General features: G+C 42.1%; 2 protein-coding genes across 2 annotated transcripts; both read left to right on the top strand.

Annotated features, from left to right (window-relative positions):
* Nucleotides 1–576: 576 nt before the first annotated feature.
* Nucleotides 577–2,682, top strand: nppcl (natriuretic peptide C-like). The gene is made up of 3 exons (XM_030393480.1): nucleotides 577–817; nucleotides 1,530–1,686; nucleotides 1,901–2,682. Exons 2-3 carry the CDS (start codon nucleotides 1,588–1,590, stop codon nucleotides 2,195–2,197), a joined length of 396 nt encoding a protein of 131 aa, XP_030249340.1. The 5' UTR covers nucleotides 577–817; nucleotides 1,530–1,587; the 3' UTR covers nucleotides 2,198–2,682.
* Nucleotides 2,683–5,665: 2,983 nt separating this feature from the next.
* Nucleotides 5,666–11,221, top strand: gapdh (glyceraldehyde-3-phosphate dehydrogenase). The gene is made up of 12 exons (XM_030394814.1): nucleotides 5,666–5,770; nucleotides 6,255–6,300; nucleotides 8,242–8,341; nucleotides 8,799–8,905; nucleotides 9,010–9,100; nucleotides 9,207–9,322; nucleotides 9,781–9,862; nucleotides 10,009–10,160; nucleotides 10,270–10,348; nucleotides 10,489–10,572; nucleotides 10,655–10,752; nucleotides 10,837–11,221. The coding sequence occupies exons 2-12, from the start codon at nucleotides 6,278–6,280 to the stop codon at nucleotides 10,904–10,906; spliced, it is 1,002 nt and encodes a 333-aa protein (XP_030250674.1). The 5' UTR covers nucleotides 5,666–5,770; nucleotides 6,255–6,277; the 3' UTR covers nucleotides 10,907–11,221.
* The last annotated feature ends 792 nt before the right edge of the window (nucleotides 11,222–12,013 follow it).

Genomic DNA, 12,013 nt, shown 5'->3' on the forward strand with positions numbered 1-12,013 from the left:
AAGAGAAAATATTCACTGATCACACGCCGGCTCTCTGACATACATTTACATTCTAATTGCTGAGGTTTATTTACTTGAAATAATCAGAGGCTGCTGAACTTTGAGGTCAGTGTGTTGGATCGTGCAGCTCCTGCTAGTGTTGTAATTTGGCGGCAGGGGGTACAGGGAGCAGATGGCACTGACAGACTGTAACTTACCCAGCAGAGAGGGGAGGTCAATGCATGCTGGGAACAACCACGGAGACAAAGGGGAGAGAGGGAGGCTAATCTGCACGAGGAGCATTGTTACCACATGGGAAATGTATTATTCAGATTAAGTCGTGACATAAAACACGTGAGTCACTCCAGCGAGCTCACTTCATAACTCATTGGTCTCATTGATGTGGGTGCTCAGCGACTGCTGCCCTCTGACCTCTCCTGTGCAGCACTAGTATGGCTCACGGTACACACGGTCACCTTGGCAATGACAAGCGCTCTCTAAGACTATGACATCACTCCAAAGAAAAGGAGATGAGGAGGAGGAGGAGGAAGACTGGGCTGGGGGGGGGCTCTGGCTCTACAAAACCTCTGCAGCATCCCAGCTGATGCCCCAACATTCAGCTCCTGCCAAGAGGACAGACGCAAGAGGAAGAAAATCATCCCTTTCAATTCCATCACGGAGCAAGGAGTAGGAGGAGTCAGCCGAGTGAGATAGTGATGCTCCCAGCAGGTGCCAACAAGTGAGAGGTAGCCGAGAGAGAGACCAAGAGCGAGGGAGATGGAGAAGAGCCTGTGAGAGCGAGAAGACACCCCGAGCTCCGAGAGAAATCCAACCACAGGTGAGCTCACTTAGATTTTCTTTAAAATCGTTAGACTTTGGTGTAAAACTTTTTATTTTAATAGTTTTTTCTGAATGCAATAGTTACTTTTATAGAATAACAATGAATCAAGTTAGAGCTACACATTTTGAAAGAATACAATTCATACTGCTTTAAAACCTGAACACAACCTTAGGTACGATCATTACGTAAGAAAATCAAAACTTAATCTTAAAGTCTTTTTCTGAAAAGCTCCTTCTTTCGTTATTCTTAACCAGTTTTCAAAACAATCCTCCCAATTTTACAAAGGATTGGACCTAATAAGTCCGACTTAAAACACTAAGCGATCCTTAAATCAGAGCGACTCGATGTGGCAGAAAGATCTCCTCAAGAAAAAAACGTAATATAATAAATATATCCAGATTCTGTTATTGAATTGTTTGTCTGCTTTTTTTATCTAAATTTAGAAGCCTCACAAGAGACGGGGGCTGCAAATTAGCTCCGGCTAGATACCCTATATACATCTGTTGCATTGTGTTTCTGTATGTATTTGAAATTTATACAAATAAATGAAGCAAATAATTATTTTGAAAAACCTAAAAACACAGATTGAGGATTGAGACCTCTAGCATTTTCTCTTCAAGATGTTGCAGCAGCATTATTTTATATTCAGTCTGTATGTATTGTAGTGTTTTCTGCATGAGTGATCTGATGTATATTTGGGTGTTTGCAGTTTGTGTATTTTCAGTCCTCCTGCTCCAGTTTTTTTCCTGCCCGACATCACTGCTGCCATGCTGTGTCCTGTGCTGCTTTGTGCCGCTCTGCTCCTCCTGACGCCCCTGGAGATCACGGAGGCTCGCGCTCTGCACCCTTCTCCTGATGCCGCGCAGGTACCTGGGGGGGGGGGAGGGGGCAGGATGGAAAAAGGAAGAAAAGAGTGGATTGAGAGTGGATGTGGGATATAAAAGAATAGTCCAGAAGAAGGGGAGGGAGTGATGGAAAGAATAAGAGGAGCAGGGAATGAAATGTATCACTGATTGAATTATTCTCCCTCGCACACTCCCTGACAATTAAATTTCATCTTTTTTTTTCCCCCTCCTGTAGTTCATGGAACAGTTTCTGGAACGCTACAATGACCTTTTGACCCTGGACGACCTGGAGAACCTGTTGAACACCCAGCCAGAGGAGCAGTCCACCTTCTCCTCTGGGGCCAAAGCGGCCGAGTACCCCAAATGGGCCGACGCACAAACGCAGGCTGAGACCCCCTGGCTGCGCCTGCTGAAGGGGGCTCTGGCCAATCAGAAGCGAGCAGAACCAGACCGGTCACGGAGGGGATGGAACCGGGGCTGCTTTGGTCTCAAACTGGATCGGATCGGGTCAATGAGCGGACTCGGCTGTTAGTGGAGAGAAAATAAAGACTGATGACATCCTTCTGAGAGTAAATATGTGGAAAAACACACATGTAAAGGTGTTGACGTGCAGAGAGGGATGTTTACATGCGTGTACACTACATGTAGTCTGGTGTTCACATGCAGCTAATGTGGTTTCATCCAGTGTAGGTGTACCATAGATCAGACGCTTCACACTATCCTGGCTGTTCTGACAGAGCAACTGTAGTTTTATTCCATGTGTAAAGTGAATATTAGAACTTGTGAGCTATGTTTACATCAAATTGATCATATTTGGCTGTTGGGCTTGTTTTTTAAGTACATTGGCACTTTCTGTTTCCAGCTTTGTCTTCGTACAGTAAATGTAATAGTGTTTGGATTGTTTTATGGTCAGGGGATTGTGTGTAAAGTCGGGTCCATAAAGGACGGCACCTGTAACTCCTGCTGTTTGTTTTTATGTTGACTTATGATTTGCATGAATAAATGGATTTGACATTTGCTGTGTTCTGATTTTTTTTGTGAGAGATTCATCGTCCACTTCTGTCTCACCTGTCAATTCCAGTTTGTTGACTCCCTCAATCTTCTTTTTTTTTTTTTTTTTTAACTCTTGATGCTTTCTTAAATCTTCCAATAGTTGTTGGAGAAGTTACATTTCTTCCCACATCATTCTGGAGGACTGGTGGCCAATCCTAATAACTGAATGTATGAGGACCCTCTGCTGCGTCCAAAAAACATTCTGGCTTTACAGCCAAGTTCCAAGTGCAAAAAGAGTGAAGCGGACAAATCAAAATATATTGGCACTTTTTCCAGATAATCTCATTGAATATTCCACCCAATATTCATAAAGTATGTGTATAATGTAGATGCATACGGTGCAGTTAGTTGCTGGTAGTCAATCCCACCTCACGGTACATTTAGAAGCTACTCTGAATCAGATCACACAATCCTCAGCAGATAATCAAAATGAATCAAATTAGCATTTAAATCCCAAGAGAAATATTTGGTCAAAGAATGGCAAGAATGTCCTACAACCTTAAAAACTGGTGACTAAATAAGCATCAAAGTACAAGTACTGTTTAGTTAACTTCAGCAAGTTAACTTTGCAGTTCACAAAACACAGAAGTCCACATCTTCTTCAGTTGTTTAGGAGAGCGCTGTTTTAGTGTGAGGCTCCAGAAATTAGACCTTAGTCCACAACATGGACTAAGGTCTGGTCATCTTGTGTATCTGAAGCTGATCAACTAACTGGTAGGTGACTGGAAACATTAGCAATTTATTTTCTAACATTTTCTTACACCAATTACGACAGTTTCTGACCATAGAGTTCGTTTATTGCTTCTTTTGCCACACTAGATGGCAGTCTCACTCCATTGTGTGTTTATTTGTTCTTCACCACAAAGAGCTGACCTCTGGACTTTGCACTGGACTTCAGTGCAGGACACAAGTTGTAAAAATCTAGTGAAGGGCCCTTTTTACATGTGCACTCGGTTGCGCATAGATCACCAAACTGCCATGCTTATGTTTTGCTGTCGCTGCATTTTATTATAAAGTAAACTACAATACAACTGATGTTCTGAGAAATAAGACTGATTTACAGACAAGCTGCTGTGATTGAGTTACAATGGTGATATAATCATAGGCTTCCTGATAATCTTACAGTTAGCTTATAATAATCATTTACATTATTCTGTGGCTGCTCACTTCTCTCCTTACAGTTGGTAGTTTGACCAGTGAGCGTGTGATCTATATGAGGCAGCATATACAGTTCTGGAAGCAAAACATGGTCCAAGTGTTAACTAGCCGTCCAGCGTCTAATCTTAGCCTGACCTTTACTTCCCCTCTTTGACCTTAAGCTGTACAGCAGAGGCCAACACTGGCACACACTCGGGGTTGTGGTAGTTCAGCTATGCCCGGACATCTGGACCTCTGCCATGACACACACCAGTGCTGTTTGGCCCTGCTGCAGGGCTACATGTCTGTTAGCCTGCTGCAGGGCTACATGTCTGTTAGCCTGCTGCAGAACAAATCTGACCACCTGACCTGCTGGGGTGGAAAATACATATGAATATATAATATATAGTTAGTGGATGTTTGGTCAAGTTGGTTTTGTATAGTACTGCACCGTTATGATCAGCTATGGTGAAGAGATGCCCTGTCATGGGTAAGGTTTCAGTTCACTGTCTGGACTGAGGCCCAGTATGCAGCCAGCCCTGATGTAACAGAAATATGTTTGAGATATAATGTACTTACATCTAACGCATCATTTTGAGGGTGTAATATGTAATTCAAGTGTGAAGTATTCAAGAATTAACTGAAATTACCAACAGAATGCAAATAAATAGGAGATTTGATGTTAGTTCAAAGACAATGACGTATTGTTTTGCTGAAGTCAGCGTGCTAATCAGTTAGCCGCAGCTCGTCCTGTTACCATGAAACCGCTCACAGTTCCCAGTGCGGACCGCTAGCTGCACGGCTAACTGAGCTAGCCACTGTAAGCAGCAGTTAATGCTTACTCTGGTGATATGCTGCCCTAAGTGTGTTTGGAGTTTGAGAGGTGGCCAATTCTCAGATTTTGCACTTTTAGGTTTGTAGGCTACGAAACTTCAACTGACTTTCCATCTTCATACAGGCGAGTAGATAATTTGGAGAACATATCCTTTAAGCAAAACAACAAAGTGATGCATGCATCGTCACATATATGTGGGCTCTTTCCTTAGATAAGTTTATTTTTTTAATATATAATGTTTTTTCAGTATATGTCAAAATACTTTTGTTTTCCAAGGGAGCTGGAATATTTTCAGCAGGATTCACGTTGAAATACCTGCCGGTTGAAACTGACATCCTCATTATACTGATTCAACATTTTATTTTAGCCTCTGGAGTGCTTTTCTTTTCGAATACAAACCCTGCTGCCAGATAAATAAGTCAAAATGAGCTCAGAGAACCGACATGTCACATATTCTGAGCACAATGAATAAATGAGAGATCAGCAGCATAATGCATCGCAGCGTGCAGCATGTTTAGTCGGACAAAGGAGACTGTCTTTCTTTTTTTTTTTTTTCGGACTCGGAGACAGAGGATGAAGGGTTGAAAGTGAAGGGTCATGGTCTTTGGACATTAAATGTCACAGTCACTAAGACAGAGATTTGATCCCTCACTTGCTCCTGGCTGTATTTACTGTATTTACTGAGAAGGTCAGCTAGGGACTCCTCTCTGTTTTCAGTCCACTATCTGAGGACTTTAATATCTGAGTATCTATATTCAGACGAGGAAGTTAAAAAACTGCTGAATAATGTGAATCCGGACAACACATTTGACAGTTTTGGGCCTATATTTGGCAGCAGACATGGGATGCTAAGATGGAAGCTTCTGGTCTGTTTAATCACATGAAGTTGCAGAGGCCAGCTTGCATTTCTCTCTGCATGCTGACGACCTTGACATTCAGAGGGGGCGGGGCGAGGAGCAGTGACCTATGAGAAGGGGGCGTGGCTTTGAACTCTGGTTAATCATAAAAACACACAGCTCAACTTTGTTCTTCCCCACTCACACCCGGAGTAGCAAGACAGACTGAGGCCTCTCACAAACGGTAAATACCTTCAATGATGAGGAAATGATTGCAGTCAGAGAGGGTCAGCAGCCTGCAGGGCCTCAGCAATAGGCTGCACGACTGGATAACTTGATGCAGATCACCTGGGGACAAGCTGCATGGGCTTGATTGGAGCTAATTTTAAAGCAGAAGTGGTCGTAATGTGAAATGAAATTGACTTTTCTCTGTTCTTAAATGTAATTCTTGTTACTTCTGAGGCTGCAAAGTTGATTTTCAGTAGGTTTTACCCTTGCAGGCAAAGTTCTGGTCTGCAGATTTGCATGGAAAAGTTCTTGTACTGTGGTCACTGATCGCTTATCAGTGGAAGTCTTTACCGTGTTCATTTAAACTTTTGTGCTTATCTCAACATACAACCCTTGTGAACTGTCTGTCATTGAGTTAAAGCTAATATATGGCACCATAAATGATGGGGTATCATAAATTAAACAGGATGCACTAACCCTCCTCTTGTTTCTCCTTACAGAGGACTAAAACAACCCAGGCAAAATGGTCAAAGTCGGTATCAATGGGTAAGGGCTCATTTTCATTCTCTCACCTGACGGTTCACAAAATCCCCTTAAATGAACACAACTAAAAGAGCAACACTCACTTTGTAGACCAGTCTGCTTCGCTCTGCACCCCCAACTCACCATGCCACACCCCTCTACGTGCACACTGAACACTTTGAAGAGGTCTACCGTCAATGGTTGAATGTAACTTAAGTGCATTTACTCAGGTTCTGTACTTGAGTGCAGTTTACAGGCACTTGTCCTTGAGTGTTTCCCTTTTTTGAAGCAACTTTACACCTTTTCTTCCACATTTATTCCGTTCATGAATATAAATTTCACTATTAATTATGATATGCCATTCTACTACTACTGTAATCTGCCCAGTAATCAGTTGAATCAGCTCCACTGTCATCAGCTGTGACGCTTTTGCAGGGGCGGAAGTAACTAATTACGACTACTCAAACCAGGTCACATTATACTTATGTTAAGGTTCATATTTTTATTTGGGCTTCCTAGTAGAATAGGTTTTTATACTATAAATTACTTGACAAGCTTGTTGTAGCCAGTCAGAGGGATTCATTACTCTTGCCACCACTGTACTTTGTTACAAGTAAAATATCTATAAAAATTACTTTTGTTTACTGTAATGGCTGCCTTTGCTCAACTGTTAAAATACAACCTGTGCTTCTTAAGCTTAGTTGTAAGCATTTCTATATAAGCTGTATCTTTTTTTATATAAAGAAGTGTTAATGGAAGCAAAATTGCAATTTTTCATAATCAAATACACATGAGACAAACAGAAAGAACTGAGTATCCCCTTCCAAACCCCCGACCACAACTCTGGTACGGTAGGAATATACACACTTTAGTTGCATATACTCAGTTATATTTATCTTAAACAAAAGCTTATACAAAAACCTCTCAAAACTCGAGGCAAGATTAACCGAATGACGGACAGCAACATGATTTAAACACATTTCTGGAACATAAAATATGAAGTAAGAAAGGTCTGAAGGTAAAGGGTATGTCTGTAGTTTACTGAAACTACAGAGTTAAATGTTTCACCTAATAACACTTTATATAGTGCTCTGAAGCAGTGGGACACTTAATAGGAACAATAGCATTAACATCCCTCAATATGGTGGGAGAGCTTGATAAAAGGACTGGCACAGACTGTCTTTATCTGTGACTGACTCAACCTTGTGCTCTGAGGATAACTGCAGTCTCTCTGTGATTAACTCATAGTGACTCTGTACAGCAGAGAGAGGTCCTGTAGAGGAGGACATGCACATAACAGCGACCTGTGGACAGTCACCTGGTGTTGCACTTTGCCCCCAGGCAGATAACAATGAGGGCTCCAGCATGACGAGGGTCACTCTTGTTTTTCTGCTCCCTGAAGCAGGCAGAAGAGGACCTGCGTAACTTAAATATTATTGAACGCGCATGATGTGACGTTAAAGGCTCCCTATCTGTTTCATGGATCTGTTCTTTATCTCCCCGCCCCTCCTCTTCCCCCTCCTCCTCAACCACCACTGTCTGAGAACAGAGTGTGTCTGTGCCAGGATTTTGGACTCTTGGTTAAAAAGTAACTCTGCCGCTTGATCAAACAGCGCACAGCCGTCACCAGGATTACCACATTAGAGGTTCAGGTCGACTTTAGCCCCCTGAGAGGAGAGTGTGTGTGTGTGTGTGTAAGGCAACACACACCTCCCTCTGCCCCTCCTCCTGAACCTTGGCCTTCCGTTGGCTGTTTCAGGTCCCCTAAGGATTTACTTATCTGACACAAAGGGAGAAAGCTTCAACAATAACAGAACGTAGGCCAGGCTTGGGTTGAGGTGTCAGAAGCACACTTTCACATATTCTTGACTGATTGTTTCAGACATGACTGTGATCAACTGACTAACATGGTATCACACCACCATCTAGAGGCCAAACTAAGAAACTAGACTGTCCGCTTTTCAGATTCGGCCGCATCGGTCGTCTGGTGACCCGTGCTGGCTTCACCTCCAAGAAGGTGGAGATTGTGGCCATCAATGACCCCTTCATCGACCTGGAGTACATGGTGAGTAAAGGAGATCAGACCATCAAATTCACACCAGCAACACAAACTGTAGGTGACGGCTGGAAACCTTTTCAGCTCAGCGGTACATTTACTCAATTACTGCGCTTAAGTACAACTTTGAAGTACTTTTTTATTAACACTCCACTAAATTTTGGAGGCAAATATGCCTTTTTTCACCACTGTATTTATTTGATGATTATTCTGATTTAAAAATCAGACACTTTAAGATGTTTACCCAAATATTACTCCTATGGGTAACATTTTTCCACAGCATATTTCTAGAATTTACTCAAGTATGACTTCAAGTACTTTTTTTACAACACTGAAATGAAATATGTAATGATTCTTTGATGTGTTTATCATCTTTATGTATATACACTTCAAATTGGCATCTGTCCTTTGTTTATCATCCATCACTGTTTAGTGAAAACTGTCATCTTTATTTTTCCTTTTTTAGGTCTACATGTTCAAGTATGACTCCACCCACGGCCGCTACCATGGCGAAGTCAAGATTGAGGGCGACAAACTTGTCATCGACGGACATAAAATCACTGTTTTCCACGAGTGAGTCCACTTAAAATGCAGAAAGACTGGTCATCTTATAAAGATCCACGTGAGCAAAATGGAGATCTGACTCTAACGTTTGTTCTCTCCATCTCTGTTTTCAGGAGGGACCCAGCTCACATCAAATGGGGTGATGCTGGTGCCCAGTACGTTGTTGAGTCCACTGGTGTGTTCACCACCATTGAGAAGGCCTCTGTACGTACCCATTACAAAAACATAATGTAAAGATTATTTGGACATGTGATGTGCAGTTGGCCAAGAAGGGATGTAGATGAAATGGGTATTTCATAACACATTGCAGGCTCACTTGAAGGGCGGTGCCAAGAGAGTCATCATCTCTGCACCCAGCGCCGACGCTCCCATGTTTGTCATGGGTGTCAACCATCAGAAGTACGACAAGTCACTCCCAGTGGTCAGGTAAGAATCAGAAAGTGTCTCACAGAGTGCCAATCTGGTTAATCTAGAAGTGTCCCAGTCTTTCAAAAATTTTAAATTCAGTTTTTGAACTGAAATATGCAACATAGATTTTAAATCTGAAGGCTGCAGTTCAAACCAATCACATTATTATTATTATTATTATTATTATTATTATTATTATTATTATTATTATTATTATTCAGCATTTTGATTTTAATAGTCATAATTCAAAAATATCCATTTTATTTTTATATTTCTGTAGTTTATGTAGTTCTTTTTAGTCCTTAGATTTTCACATTTTTCATTTTCTTACTTTTTAAAACACTCTTATGACTCCATATTTTATTCTGAAAATCCTCAGATAGATATAGAAACTGTTATTTGATCCTGCAGCCGGGGAATTTCAATTGTTACAAAATGTTAAAACTGATGCTTTCATCTTTTTTGCATCTCCATAGCAACGCCTCCTGCACAACCAACTGCCTGGCCCCCCTGGCCAAGGTCATCAACGACAACTTCGGCATCATTGAGGGTCTGATGGTGAGGATTAAAACACTCTGGCTGAGAAACAATCTGGCGGAGAGATGCTCAGCAGCCCCTAAAACCAGATTAACAAACGGCAACATGACATTACGAAGTTAGAGGGGCGTTAAGCCATATTCAATCATCCTCTTTGTGTCCATCAGAGCACAGTTCATGCCATCACTGCCACCCAGAAGACCGTGGACGGCCCCTCCGGCAAGCTGTGGAGGGACGGCCGTGGTGCCAGCCAGAACATCATCCCCGCCTCCACCGGTGCTGCCAAAGCTGTCGGCAAGGTCATCCCCGAGCTCAACGGGTCAGTGCCAAAAACATATGACTTGAATCAAAGCGTAGCTTGTCACTGCACGGAATCCTCGTCATTTAGTATGACATTCACCTAATGATTGTCTGTCACTAATTTACAGCAAGTTGACCGGCATGGCCTTCCGTGTCCCCACCCCCAACGTGTCAGTGGTTGACCTGACAGTCCGCCTGGAGAAACCTGTGAGTGAACACAAACTACACTGCAAAAACTGAGATGTACACTTTTTCTTTTTCAAGTGTGCTTAACTTAACAACATTTTACTCAAATTCAAACAAATGTAATTTTGTGTGATGAATGCATTTTGTTCTTTTCTTAACAGGCCAAATACGATGACATCAAGAAGGTCGTCAAGGCTGCAGCTGAAGGACCCATGAAGGGCATCCTGGGATACACAGAGCACCAGGTATGCGTTTGTCTCTTCTCCCTGATCTTGGAACAGTTTGCCGGTCAGTTTTCTCGTTAACCTCTCTCTCGCTCTCCTGCAGGTCGTCTCCACAGACTTCAACGGTGACAGCCACTCCTCCATCTTTGATGCTGGCGCTGGCATCGCCCTCAACGACCACTTTGTCAAGCTGGTCACATGGTACGCCTTCATCGTGGATAGCTTTTAAATCCAAATATCTACTTTCAGACACGTACTGACTCCTTTCTCTTGTTTCTTAACCAGGTACGACAATGAGTTCGGCTACAGCAACCGTGTCTGCGACCTGATGGCCCACATGGCCACCAAGGAGTAAACCAAACCAGCCGATCTGCCGTCACCACACACAATTCTGCTGATACCAGAGTTATACGTGTACAATAAGACATTGTATTGCTATGATTCTGCCCGATTCCATCAAGATAGTCGACCCCCATCTGATGCCTGAGGAAAAAAAAAATCCCACAGAACAAACGAAAAAGATTCAATTTGGTGACCAATTACCTTTTTTGTATTTGTTAAATTCCCTGTTCTGTTCTTGTGTGAGATGGAGTTAAGGTGTGAGAGTTTGTCTGTCTGTAGTGCTAAAGTGCTACAGTCGGTGGTGGAATAAAGTCCTCCGTTTGTGAGATTCACGTTGTCATTTTCTTTTCTTTTTTTTTTTTAAAACATTTTTTAACCAAACAGATCTATAGAGAAACTCCTCTGAAGGGGTAAATGCTGATATCCTCATGGATTCTTATTAAAGGGCTCAGTGACTCCAGCAGACCCTAACACAAGTTAAGATCAATTCCCTCCAGTGGGAATACATCAACCCGTAATTGCTGGGTTTCTTAATTAGGACTGAGGATGATATCTGCTTGTTTGGCCTTGTCAAATCAATTCTCAGTACAGTCCACACAATCCGCTTTAGAAATATATTTCCCTCTAGTCCCGTTCAATACCTGCTCCATGTGGGGAGAGTACTGCAGCACGGCTAACAACCTGACGAAAGCCAACTACAATGGCTCAATAAGAGGCTTTTATGGAGTCTGCCTGCTGGTGATTCACTCTCTCAAAATGTCAATAGGGCTGGAAGTTATTTTTGTGACTTTGCTCACTGAGCCGTCTATTTTGGTCATCTGTCTGAATCACTGGTTTTGATAGAGGCGAGTTGCTCGAAGATGAGATATCCGCCCTGCTGATCGACTTAAAACAAGGATTTATTGATTATATAACACCATGCAGATGCATGTATAGCAACATGCTCAATGTGAGGACATTTAGTGGTATTTCCCTTAATTTTGCAGTCATCAATGGATGATTTTGACCTCAATTGATTTTTATTTTATTGATTTTTTTTTGTTATTTTATTTTTTTCTTTTTATGTGTGTGTGTGTGTTCCGGTTTACCTCCTTTATCCACACAACTGGAACTATACACA

This window comes from Sparus aurata, chromosome 17 (assembly GCF_900880675.1).
Source record: "Sparus aurata chromosome 17, fSpaAur1.1, whole genome shotgun sequence".
Taxonomy (NCBI): domain Eukaryota; kingdom Metazoa; phylum Chordata; class Actinopteri; order Spariformes; family Sparidae; genus Sparus; species Sparus aurata.